At 39.9% G+C, this 13,885-nt stretch overlaps 1 protein-coding gene across 3 annotated transcripts in view; it reads left to right on the top strand.

Annotated features, from left to right (window-relative positions):
- Positions 1–13,118, top strand: part of nlgn1 (neuroligin 1) — a 316,065-nt gene extending 302,947 nt beyond the window's left edge. For all 3 annotated transcript variants that reach the window (XM_070960103.1, XM_070960106.1, XM_070960104.1), the window contains 7 exons: positions 3,222–3,434; positions 5,629–5,895; positions 5,982–6,343; positions 7,907–8,067; positions 10,248–10,404; positions 11,460–11,537; positions 12,248–13,118. In XM_070960103.1, the coding sequence (XP_070816204.1) occupies positions 3,222–3,434; positions 5,629–5,895; positions 5,982–6,343; positions 7,907–8,067; positions 10,248–10,404; positions 11,460–11,537; positions 12,248–12,850 (1,841 nt within the window). In that variant the 3' untranslated portion in view covers positions 12,851–13,118. The remainder of the gene's footprint in view (positions 1–3,221; positions 3,435–5,628; positions 5,896–5,981; positions 6,344–7,906; positions 8,068–10,247; positions 10,405–11,459; positions 11,538–12,247) is intronic.
- Positions 13,119–13,885: the final 767 nt, after the last annotated feature.

Genomic DNA, 13,885 nt, shown 5'->3' with positions numbered 1-13,885 from the left:
GTCATGTCGCACTCAGCACAATGGTGCTCTGAGTTTTAATTCCACTTAATTCTACTTTGCATTTTTTTTTAACGTATGTATTTTTTGCTCACTGTTGGACTATTGTGAATCACACAGACCACTTCCTAGACAACATTTCACATTAAAAGCTTCCCTGTGGCCAAGTAGGCATATTCACCCACTTGCAGGCATTAAAATGTGAAAGATCTGCAGAAAATGTTAAGTTTTACTGACAGTAGCTTAATGGTGAACAAAGGGTCTGCAATAAAGACGTGGTTTAATTAGTGTGGCAAAAATGTTCCTTTTTTTTTTCCAAAGACAAAGTCAAAGCAGTAGATAGGGGAGAATGACATAGCTGTATTGTTGTTATACTAATTGGATTAGTGCTGTTGAAACACAAAAACACTGTCTCCCAGTGTTTTTTTTTGTTTTTTTTTAATTGGCCTTTAATTGTCATGCTTAGGAATTTATAGTACATTATACTGGTTTTCACTTTAAATACATGCACTAAAATGTACAGTATTCACAGAGAAGTGATGACATTATTCCTTTCTTCAGCCTTTTACAAGGTCATGTAGCTCCTCTGGGATACTACTCTCAGTGTCTCTGTACATGTGGCCTGAATGCATCCCTGTGGAAATGAACTGCAGTGTTGACTGACACCGGGTAATGAGCACTCCGTTTAGTCACAGACTGGACCAGTGGTGAGAATAAGAACGTAAAAGACGACAAGGAAGGAAATGTGTGAACGTGGCGGGGGTTCATGGGAGGGATTGGTGGGCGTAGGGGACTCCCTGCGCGCCTGCAATAGGTAATGGAGCTCTTAGTATGGAAATCAGAGAGAGAGGGAGGTGGTGATGTTGGCAGTGGTGGTGGTGAGTGTCTGGGCAGGGGTTGGACACGAAATTGCTCTAAAAGACCGGAGCTCTCCTGTGGGTATACTTGAGGTGCCTTGACTTGTCAGAACATTCATTATGTTGCCTTCACTACAGCGTAGTAGCTGCAGCTATGCAGCTAGCTAAACTATTTCTTGCAAAATGACAAGGAGTCGTCATTAGCTTTTTACTTGCTCTTAACTGTGGCTCTTTACAGCATCTTACACAGACAGAGTGAAAACTGTAACAAAACAGAACAAACAATAACCATTTGGTTGGTAGCACGAGTTTTTCCAATGTAAAAACATGTAAATGAATCCTTACAATTACAACCAAATCAAATGTTTATTTATTTAATTAACATTTTTAACACTAACTTAAAGGTACAGCAATGAAATCATTTATTTACAGTGCGATGACAGATACATAAAAGCTTCCTCAAAATGCCGGACAGGGTGTGATGACTGCCACTTATCAAAATAAAAGTCTTGTCAAAATTAAAGTCCACCCATTCTTATGCCTGAAAGGCAACACATTTACACCTCGCTAGTACTGGATCTTAATGCACTTGAATTGACCAGGAGCACCAGAGGGGTGTAAACAGATAGGGGGAAAAAGATGGGGTGTGCTAGTGCAGATAGAGGTGAGGCTGGAGTTAGATACTGGGATGGAAAGGGAGCGGTTTTGTTGTGAAGCAGGTTGGTATAATGTGAGTATATGGACTCTTATAAGGACTTAGGAATATTAGGCAATTATATGTAATACTTCCTAACGTATTTAATAGGTCCTAATAAAAGCCCACAGACTTAAAGCATGAATGTACATTTATTTTTTTTATTACTCGTTGCATCACTATGTTGCAGTTTCCCCTTGGTTACTGCAGCTTCTGTCTTATTTTTGCAGTTTTGGCTGTTGGTCTTGTTGATGATAATGAAGTTGTAGTCTTCTCTCCAAGAACATGAGAAAAAAAAAAGAGATTTTGCAATTGCACTTGGTACATTCTCCTTCAGAATCTCATTCATTGTATCATACTCACACCCCTGCTTGGCCCATCACTTATAATGCGGTTAATGTGAGTTGCACTGAAGGCGAATTGTTGAAAACTCAGTTATTGTTATACATTTCCACCTTTATATAATATAAAAGGTCTTCAGTCAAACCTGAGTTTCAGTTGTACAGTATGCATAGTGGTCTATGTGAGGTGATACATCATGAAGCCTTTCTATGTATTATATATATCCATCAGGCATTAAGGGTCAATTGTAATTATAAATTACATTTGTGTGTGTGTGTGTGTGTGTGTGTGTGTGTGTGTGTGTGTGTGTGTGTGTGTGTGTGTGTGTGTGTGTGTGTGTGTGTGTGTGTCCAAAAAGCACTGTCTGAATTGTTTGGCCCAACTAAGAAGATTTTATTGATTTTCAATGCTTTTTTTTTCTTCATTTCTTTGCTATGAGTAACAAATCCCTGCAGCTTTGCACAAATGCTGTTTTGAACAAAGGGTTGTTTTCATGGCACATGACTCTCTCATCATCATCATCATCACAATCATCACCATCACAATCATCATGCTACTCAAAGTTCTATTTGGGGCTGGATTACAGATTTGTCTCTCTCCAGTAGTTGGTCTGTGTTATATTTAGCGTATCCACACTTTAAGTGGATCTGCAGGGTAATAATTCTTGTTTTATTACAGCAAATTATCAAACAGCCAGTCTTGTTGGTTTTCTTGGTACGACAGAAAAATATGCCCCGTTGACTATGCAGTTATGCTTGGGTGGTCCAAAAGTAGATTTTTGTTTATTTTATTTTAATCAAGGAGATCAAACAGAAAGTGAGTGGGGAAAAAAGTAGTTGTGTCCCTGGTGGTCTTCACTTTTCATTTCATTAGGAATAATTAACTGCAAACGAATGATGAATGTAAAAGATTTTTTCCACATTAAAAAAATAACAGTTCTTCGAACTATGTCACGCACTGTTTGTAACGCTGCTCTGAGATCCATTTTAAATCATGTTGGTGTTAATGTTTCTTCCGTCTAAGTTAAATGTGTGATGAAAATGTGTTCAAATCAATGCTTGATTTCTTTTGAACTTGTGTCTTTCCACATTAACTTGTGCAGCACATCTTATTGAACAAAGATGTTCATTTCCCTGTAGCACTCATTTTTTTCATTTTGAGCAGTTTGTGGTTACACTATCACAACAAATCAGTGCATATCATATGAGGTAACAAATAGCTACATTATATTTTATGTTTTGTTTTTTTGTTTTTTCAAACAAGCAGGGAACACTGATTGGAATAAAAAAGGGTAATGTTCACGTCTCCTCTCTTCTTTGTCCTCTTCGCAGGGTTCCTGAGTACAGGTGACCAGGCAGCCAAAGGGAATTACGGTTTGTTGGACCAGATCCAGGCTCTGCGTTGGACCAGTGAGAACATTGCAGCCTTCGGCGGCGACCCGTTACGAATCACTGTGTTTGGCTCAGGTGCCGGAGCTTCTTGTGTCAACCTTCTCACGTTGTCTCACTATTCCGAGGGCAACCGCTGGAGCAACTCCACCAAAGGTGAAAATCACCAGGGATGTGGGATCTTCATGTATATTTTATTGTGTATGCTGTATGTATATGCAGTAGTGTGTGACCATGTGAGAGCTCGGTGCAGAGGATTCTCTCCACAGTTCACAGTTTAGATTTGCAGATGCTGTTTTTGTTGTGCTGCATGGTTGTTACCATATGATTTTATGTCCTGAATGCAACCTTTTGTTCTGATGTTGGAGCTTTCCTTGCATTTAACAACAACTACAACATTCAGCTGTGATAATGAGACTGAGTTTAAATAATGTTCTTTTCATCTGGCAAAACAAAGTACTAATATAGAAAAAACACTCCAGAGGTGAAATAAACTGCTCCAAATGTGAGGTGTGAATGCACCCTGATTAATGTGAAGGAACTTTGATTGGTCATAATCTTGTTTAGAAGGCAGGTTGACACAGTCTACATACATAATAAAGACAAACCGAGTGTAGATGTAAAGCAGTGCTCTAAAGCTGTGCCCTACAGGAGACGTTGCTCAGTCAGATGTTATTTTTGACCCAGAAATACCAGCAGAAACATTACAATATGAGTTGATTCATCATACTAACATGCGTTTGTCTGACAGTGTGCTAGATGCATTTGGATCAACAAAAAGGTTTCTGTCTAAAGTGTAGTTCTTTAAATTTTACATTTAAAAGTCAAAAACAAACATAAATAAATCTGGAATCAGAATGGGAAAAAAAAACAAAAAAAAAAAACAACTGCTTTGTGTTTCACCTGATCAGAGAAAAGTGGAAAAATAAAAATTTAAGTATCCGCCCAATTATAAATGCTGTTTCATGAACTGACTCAGCTCCTGCATTCTTGACTTAAAGATTTAGATCTCAGAACTCTGTGACTTCCCTAACCTGTCTGTGGCACTAAGCCCGAAGCTCACTGATTCAGACTGAAAATGTAAATCATTGAAAATTGTCCACAAATTTTCATTTAATTTTATTTATTTGTTGTATTTATGGGCTGCACGGTGGTGCAGCAGGTAGTGCGTGTGCCTCACAGCAAGAAGGTTGCCGGTTCGATCCCCGGGTCAGGCAGGGCCTTTCTGTGTGAAGTTTGCATGTTCTTCCCGTGCATGCGTGGGTTCTCTCCGGCTTCCTCCCACAGACCAGAAACATGCTCATTAGGTTAATTGGTGATTCTAAATTGCCCCTAGGTGTGAGTGTGAGTGTGAATGATTGTGTGTTGCCCTGCGATCGGCTGGCGACCGGTCCAGGGTGTACCCCGCCTCTCACCCGTTGACAGCCGAGATAGGCTCCAGCCCCCCCGTGACCCCGAAAGGGATAAGCGGCATAGAAAATGGATGGATGCTGTATTTATACAGTGCTCATTAAATCTTGGCACTGTAGTTTTGAAGAACAAACAAGAAGAAACTGTATTTGTTGTGGACTATTTTTACTTTTACTATTTTTACGTGGTGCAACAGTGAGTATTTATGACTTTTAAGGGCGCGCCAGGACCTGCAAGATGAGGGTCTTATGACAAAGAGATGCATGCTAGCAGGTTTTTATGCCAGCAGAACACTATTGATTACATAAGAAAAGATAATCTTTTAGTGATCCCTCTGAGGGGAATTTTTGGTGTTACAGCATCACAGGGACAGGATAAGTTCATAAATACAGATAAACTTCAAGAAACATAAAAAAAAAATAATAAGAGAACAACCGACAATAACAAAATCTTAATACAACAAGGTTGTTTAACCTATTATATCGGTTGTTTGGGCTATCATTACATTATGACATAACATCGTGCTGACTGTGGGTGTGACAATGTTATTTTATTGAGTTTTTAAGAAGAAAAAGTGGTAATTGAAAATGATATCTGTTGTCTTTTTCACCTGTGCCTTCCTCTGCTTAACCTGACATTTCTTGAACAGACATCTTCAGTTTTGGTCTCAGTGACTCATTCTATCTAAGAATCTGAAGGAAAATGATTTGCTTATAAAACTGTAAAACAGAAATCGGAGAGTAACCTGATCCTTCAATACGTCTTTTGAAAATCTGATCAACTAGAAGTTGTTGATTCTTGTCCCATTTCCTTTTCATTTAATTGCAGCTGTGTCAGCATGTTTGGGGATTATGACGCCCTCAGATTATATGTTTGTTCTTAATATGTTATTAGACAGAGCTCGAAATTGTAATTTGTTTGCTGTCGCTCTTGTCTTCAGGCCTGTTCCAGAGGGCTATCGCCCAGAGCGGCACAGCTCTGTCCAGCTGGGCGGTCAGTTTTCAGCCGGCCAAGTATGCCCGGATGCTGGCCCGTAAGGTAGGCTGCAACTTGGAGGACACAGTAGAGCTTGTGGTGTGCCTTCAGAGAAAACATTACAAGGAGCTGGTGGATCAAGACATCCAGCCAGCCCGCTACCACATCGCCTTTGGGCCTGTTATTGACGGAGATGTTATACCTGATGACCCTCAGATACTCATGGAGCAAGGTATAGTTCATTTTGCTTGAAAGCCAGCAATTTCCAATAATATTCATACCCTAAATCTGTTCTTTTTAACAACCATCTTTTTCAAGGCGAGTTCCTCAACTATGACATCATGCTGGGAGTTAACCAGGGTGAAGGCCTTAAGTTCGTGGAGCTTATTGTGGACAATGAAAATGGCGTTCAGGCTAACGACTTTGACTACGCCGTGTCCAGCTTTGTGGATGACCTTTATGGCTACCCAGAGGGTAAAGACATCCTTCGCGAGACCATCAAGTTCATGTACACAGACTGGGCTGACAGGCACAACCCGGAGACCCGTCGGAAGACACTGCTAGCTCTTTTCACTGATCACCAGTGGGTGGCACCGGCTGTCGCCACAGCTGACCTTCACTCCAGCTTTGGGTCACCGACATATTTCTATGCCTTCTACCACCACTGTCAGACAGAACAGGTGGGTCTCTGGCAGCCTGCGTAACGGTATGGATTAATCTGATTAAAATTAGAAAATACTGCTGTCTAACCTTTTTCCCCATGATAAGAGCTTTCAGTCGCTGCTCACAAAGCCAAAACCATACAAAGCCATAACCCGAGATCAAACAGAGAGATTATAGAGCGTAAGCTTTCTGTTTAAGGTACTAAGAGGCAGTTAAGTATATCTTTTTATATCACTTACTGATCCTGTATCAGCTGTGATGGTGCTTTCAAGTAGTCTGGTTTCAGATCTCTGAATCTCTTATTTGGCTAATTCTAATAACCTGAAAAGAAATTGTCTGTCATGAACACAGTATGAATGAATAAATGGAGTGAAAGGGAAATTTAGCTTAATGAACAAGTTCACATTTAAGATGAACAAATTTACACCTCCCTTCATTTATGCACATTTGAACTTGAACTTTTTTTAACCTGCCCCAAAAAGCCATGAATCCATATGTTGCCCTTTCTAGCTAACAACAAGCACAGATTACGTGTATGGGGAGCATCTGTGTTTGTGAATGCTCAGACTGATCTGAAAATATTCCAGGAACTCCAATTCATTCAGTTCTCCATATCAGTCATGTCCTGAAGTGGACTATGAAGTTGAAATACTTTCAGATTTGCCTCAGTTTGCACCATCTACAGTGAACTTTTCATTTGCATCTTTCTACTGGCATTGTATTCAACAGCATCACCTCTGATCTTTGCATTTTCTTTATCTTCAACACACCTTGAGGTTTTAAATGTACAGAATCATTGTACACTGTTTAGTTTTCTATACTTACTTTAAGAGCAGGCAGCTTGTAATGGCCTCCACACAGTTTTAGATGAGGTTTCTTTGTATTAGATTTGGGAAGAGATCTGCTTCTAATTCTTTTAGAGCACAAAATTTAATTGCTTTTGACATGAAGGCAGATTGTCTTATAGTACAGAGACAGTACGTCATCTTGGCACAAATCAAGGCCTGATTTCATTCCAACTGCATTATTGTTACTGACTAGTTTGCAACTGAAGAAGTGACAGTTTTTTCTAGTTTTGGCTTCCTAACTCCTTGCTGCTAGTTTACCTTGTGCAACTATTTTCTGCCTATTTTTAATTAATTAATTAATTTATTTATTTATTTGCTTTTCACAGCCACTCTCACTAATTATGCAGTCTTAAATAAAGTGAGGAGTGATGATTAAATCCCCACATTTCTTTTGCCATATTTATCATTTAACATGCTACAGCGAATAAGATACTTAGACATTTTAGTTTAAAATTCAACTCAAAACCCCTGTTCCATCGCTTTATTTCTCATCTTTTCTCTCTCTGTAATACACTGAATAATGAGCCGGATATGGTCGGCAAAATAACATGAAAAACTTATCTCATTTCCCTTTTTCTCTCAAAAATGTTGCTTCCCAACTTCTTTGATCTGTCTGTATGTGTGTCACAATATCCATTGTGTGTCAGAAGCAAAAATATCCCTTTCAATGTCCAGAATCTGTTACATAAATGTAATAATACTGATCTGATTGATTCATCTGCTCCTGGTTAGGTTCCACCGTGGGCAGACGCAGCACATGGAGATGAGATCCCTTATGTGTTTGGCCTACCGATGATTGGACCAACAGAGCTGTTTCCCTGCAACTTCTCCAAGAACGATGTGATGCTCAGTGCCGTGGTCATGACCTACTGGACAAACTTTGCTAAGACAGGGTATGATTACACTACAAATCTGACTCGTAAGGGTCGTAACGCACTTTCTATGTTATTACCATGGACTGGGACAATACCAACACAAGTCTGAAACTCTGTCAGTTTAGTTTAAAGTGCAAGTTTAGGCATTAAGCGCATCAACTGAAGTAGCTTCAGCTTAAATTTACTGTACCGCCATGCTGCAGTTAGTAGCTTTGAGAAATAAGTGCTTTTATTGTGTTGTAGATAATGGCTAAAACCTTTCATGTTAGTATTGATGTCAACAATAGTTATATTCAAGTTTTGTCTGAGGTTCAAAAGAAAATAGGAGATTCTAAAAGGAGTCTTGAATACCATTAGTACTTGTCATCATTTGATTTTGATGTATTAACTAGATTTATCCTTTTTTAAGCTATAGTAAGATAACTTCCATTAGGTTCAGTCAATCAGTGCACTTACATGCAGCTTACGGTCAGCTTTCTCAAGTAATGGATGAAAAATATGCTCTTTAAACTGCACCAAATCAGACTTTATGAACCTATATCTATGTGAAAATCACAATTGTTGGTGTGGTTGTGATACAAAGCATTCCTTTGGCATGTTTGATGCAGTCATTGGAGCTGATTTACAAGCTTCAGCACGTTTATGTACATAACACAGCTCTATACAAGTTCAGCCAAAGGGTTATTAGAACATTCTTTGTGGGTATTTGTTCTGTAATCACCTTTTACAGCAGTTTATTAACATGCAATTACCATTCCAATATCAGGAACTAATTGATAATTTCATTGTAATTGTGTTTCCTCAATATTAACTTCCATTTGATGACCAGGAGTAGTGAATTGTGCTTTTGTGTTTTATGGACTGTACAGTGTAATTGGTATTCTATGCAGATACCCTCTACATAGCTTCAAATACATTCTTAATTAATGGTCATAGCCTGAAGAGTAGCATTCTCAATGAGACAAAATTAAAATCCTTTTCTCCCCCCCTTCAGTCTCACATTGCCTTTCAGCATATAGTCATGGCAGTAATTGTTTTTCGAGAGTGTAATGGGGGGACGTTGGCTTTTTCTGTGCACTGCCCAGTAGCCCTGAGGGGAGCAGAAAGGCACTAATGATCTACATATATAACCCCAAATTGACATGGAATGCAGGGTACCTGGGAGATTTATGCCACCAATTTGAATGGTTAAGCGTGTTCCTGATGAGGTCTGGCTGGCTCCATATGCCGCTCTCAGACAATGGGGCGCTCAGTGGGTCTGAATGGGCTTCCATAGATCACATGGCTGGCTCTGTTCTGCTCAGATTAAGTGCAAGTGGGTCCATTTAGCACAAGATCCCATGTGGAATGTGCTTTTTAAGCTTTGTATACTGAAAGTACGAGTTCATATAGGGTTATTGACCTTACCTACACTCTAGTTCACTCTTCTGTTATTATGGCTCAATTCTAATGGTTACCAAAAGTAGATGGCACATAAGATTAAAATTAGAGCTATTTCACATCTTGGTTTATAGCAACTACTGAAGCATATGCTTTATGGAATTTATCAGCATGGTTGAATTGCAGCTTTACCCAAACACATTCCTTGGCTGGAAGCTTCTGTGCATGTATAAATTATACATAAATAGGTTCACTTCCAATAAGACATCCATAATTAAAAAACTGTGACATGCTGATATTTTTAACATTTGAATAAAACTATCAGCTATCTTAAGACCTTTTCATTCAGTCACAATCTTTAGAAAACCAGTCATCTATGAGAAATAATACCCTTTCTAACCTTTTTTTGATTTTATCTGGTGTGATATCTGAGAAACTGTTGATTAATATAATATGATGAAACCTGGGGGCTGCATATCACCACTGCATTCCGGTATTTTTATAATTACACTGATTAGCCTTGGGGAGATGCTACACTTAGGTCAAAATTGAAATTTTAATAAACAGACAGTTGTGTCTCAGAAGGTCCACTCTACCTTTAGTTTAGCTGTAGTTCTTCCTCTGCCCTAAATAAACAACCATAAGGTGACATAACTATTACTGACTAGCCAGGAGGACTGCATCATGCACGGGACGCAACATCTCTACTGTTGCACTGTTTCAAAGGGGCTCTTGCACTCTTTGTACTCTACCATAAAGCCATCAGCAGATCTCACCTCTCTGCAAATCCTTTCATTACTCTTTGCTCTTTTTGTCAGGGACCCAAACCAGCCTGTCCCCCAAGACACTAAGTTCATCCACACCAAGCCCAATCGCTTTGAAGAGGTGGCATGGACACGCTACAACCAGAAAGACCAGCTCTACCTGCACATTGGCCTGAAGCCCCGGGTCAAAGAGCATTACCGTGCCAACAAGGTACAGTCTGAATGCATTTCCTACTTTCAGTATTGAATTCTGATGAATGAGAATACACAGATTTTGGATGGACATTGTTGCTTAGCCAGTTATGTTTGGTTTTTCAAAAGGTTTTCTGGTATCATGAAGCTGTTTTAGACTATAGATTATAGATTACAGTGGTAACATACTGCACAATTAACCTGTAACCCCTAAAATGTGATGGTCAGATCAAAGTGTATCAACAGCCCAACCACTGGGCTGTTGATACAGCTGTGTCCCAACTGTAGTCTAATCAAAAACATCTTTGGTTTAGTCAGATGAAACCTATTCACATCAACATCTTTTTTTTTTTTTTTCATGCGCTATCTGTAGTTTGCATCTCTAGTTTGGCAGCACAACATTATTTTAAAAGATCTCTATTCTTTCTGATTCTATTGTAGCTTACTTTTTCAGTTTATTATTTTCTATGCAGAGTATTACTTATTGCCACTGCAATAACTTAATTTCTCCATGGATTTCATCTTCACTCATATTAAATACTCATCTTACTGAACAACTTTGACACTTTCATGTGAATAGTTTCATAGCTGAATTTGTAAAGTCAGAGATTTTTTGTAAAATCTCAGTTACCTGAGCCACTTGATAAGTTTGTGATAGTAGTCATCAAGGATAACCAATGTAAGACTCTATGAAGTGGGGTGACCAGTTGAGAGGCAATGTTGAACTTGTAGGCCGGTTTGATAGCTATGCTTACATAGTTTGCATTGTCCTCCATCAATTTCTATTTTAGGATGATCGTCTTGCCCTTTGCTGATCTGAAAAGGAGAGTTAAGGGTTTGGAGCTAGTGAAGTACAATTAGGCTGCAAAATGTAACCTAATGTTACTTTATCAAAAGCAAAGCCTCTGAATCATTAAGATTCATTTGAGATGTTCACATCCAAGCTTTCAAAATCACTATATTTTCATCCTAATGTAATGTCATGCTGACTTTGGTATTCTCACTCTCAACAGAGTTCTCAAATATGGTATATGGTATTTCTCTCCCACATCATTTTTTCCCTCCTCTCCTCAGGTCAACTTGTGGTTGGAGCTGGTTCCTCATCTGCACAGCCTCAATGAGGTCACCCAGCTCATCCCCACCACCACCAAGGTTGGTACTAAATCATCTACCTCTCAATCTGCTTCTAAAAATTAACTACCTGAGTCGTTCCCTCCACAGCAGAAGTTTTGGAGTCAACCCAAGCAACTTGGAAAAAAAAAAAAAAAAAAGAATTTTAAGATGCAATATTCAGATTGTTTGTTGATTGACTCTTTTCTCATCCTGCCCTCAAATGCCTCTTGTGAGCTCCTGCATCAGTGGTTAAACATGATATGAAGTTCTAAAAGAAAAAAAAATGCTTCTTTTAAGTTACATGGAGCTGTTGTCCAACCATGTTGATGAGGAAATTCACATCTGCTCACATCATGAGCCATCAACTACTATCAGTCATAGACTGTAAAATCAGGCAATGCAAGTGTCACCATGATTTAAGATGTAGTGGATAATGATTTAAGAAGGTTCTCTGTAATCTGCAGTGAATTAAAGAATACATTGAATCAGTGTTAATATATGTTAGATCAACACCTAGATCCCATCAGTTCAGTTTTACAAATGAGGAACTAGAAGTATAGGTAGATAGTAGTACTTCACGCAGTTTGCATGTTCTCTCCATGTCTGTGTGGGTTTACTGTGGATGCCTGGGAGATCTGATTAACAGGTTCACATTGTGTTACCACAAAGAAGATTGTCTATGGATATATTGTCTAAGAGAAAACTCTTCAAATCAATTATATACTGACCATTGTTCTTCCTGTCTTTAGATTCCTCCACCAGAGGCTACCAACCGTAGCCCGAAAACCAAGGTGCTGGTAACCAAGCGCCCGAACCCGACCCCATTCCCCACGGAGACCCAGGACAGCCACAACCAGCCACACCTGGTGGACCAGCGTGACTACTCCACTGAGTTGTCAGTGACCATCGCTGTAGGAGCCTCCCTGCTATTCCTCAACATTCTGGCCTTTGCTGCACTTTACTACAAGAAGGATAAGCGCCGGCATGATGTCCACAGGCGCTGCAGCCCCCAGCGGAGTGCTGCCAATGACCTGGCTCACACTCAGGAGGAGGAAATCATGTCCCTGCAGATGAAGCAGCACTCAGACCTGGACCGGGATTGCAGGGGGGTGGGCGACTCCATGCACCCGCATGACATGGTGCTGAGGACTGCCTGCCCGCCAGACTACACTCTGGCCATGAGGCGCTCACCCGACGACATCCCACTCATGACGCCAAACACCATAACCATGATCCCCAGCACCATGGGGGGGCTCACCTCACTCCACTCTTTCAACACCTTCCCCAGCAGTGGGCAGAATAACACTCTGCCCCACCCGCACCCGCACTCACACTCCACCACCCGGGTATAGCCCTGTGTACGCACCCACGCAGGCAGGACTCTGGTGGCTGAGGCAAAATCTAACGCCACTGCTGCAGCAGAGACTTGAGGCCGACATGCTGACAAACACAGATATGTCAGGAGCTGAAACGCCAGCCTGGAGTTGCCAGACACCCATGGAATTACACTGGGATTGTATGACACCCTGTTAATACCTGAGGGAATATATTCAAGGGATTTCTGGGGGGTTGGAGCAAAAAAAAATAAAAATAAAAAAAAGAATAATTATGTTTTTGTAGAAAAATAAAAGACAAGAAGAAAAAAGAACAAAAAAGGAGTTGAAGAAAAATATCCTTACAAGCTAAAACAAGGAGGATGTTTTTTTTATTATTATTTTTGTTCTGATATTGCAGCAAAACAAGGTACAGTAAAGTACTTTTTCTTTTTAGCGACAGATATGGCCTTCGGGATCTTTTGACAAATGACTGCTTGACAGTATTATCTGGAAGCAGAACAGAGCATCAGACACGCCTCGGAGGTGAGAAGAGGGGAGCACTTTGTAAAAGAAAGAAAACATATTGTTTTCCTTTGGCATCACACTGCAGATTACTCTGTTTGTGGGGCACACAGTAGATGTGGCGCAAACCAATTTAGGCATGTGTTAACTTCATAAATGGAGGCTATGTAAGATAAAGCAAAAACAATTGTTGAATAGAGCAAAGGAAGGACTGAAAACTGCAAGGAAAAAAGAAATCCTGTCTGCACAATGGAACCATTTTGAGGAAAAAATATGTCACAGATACTTTTCATCCATTTATTTTTGAGGATCAGGAACAATTTTATTGTATAGAACCTATTTACATATCTAGATCTGTACACTAAGCACCAAGGCTGTTGAAGCCCTCTTCTCTTGGGGGCCGTCTATACTGCAAACCTGCCAGCAGGACTGAACCAGTGAGAAGTGGGGATCCACCTACTGGCTTTCTGGCAGTTCCAACTTCAACACAGAGAGCTGGGGGACAAAGGATAATTGGATATTTTAGCACGATGCGCATGACAATTTATC

The sequence above is a fragment of the Chaetodon trifascialis genome, chromosome 4 (assembly GCF_039877785.1).
Source record: "Chaetodon trifascialis isolate fChaTrf1 chromosome 4, fChaTrf1.hap1, whole genome shotgun sequence".
In the NCBI taxonomy this organism is placed as follows: domain Eukaryota; kingdom Metazoa; phylum Chordata; class Actinopteri; order Chaetodontiformes; family Chaetodontidae; genus Chaetodon; species Chaetodon trifascialis.
Note: the sequence above shows the minus strand (reverse complement) of the source record. Positions and strands in the feature narration are given on the sequence as shown.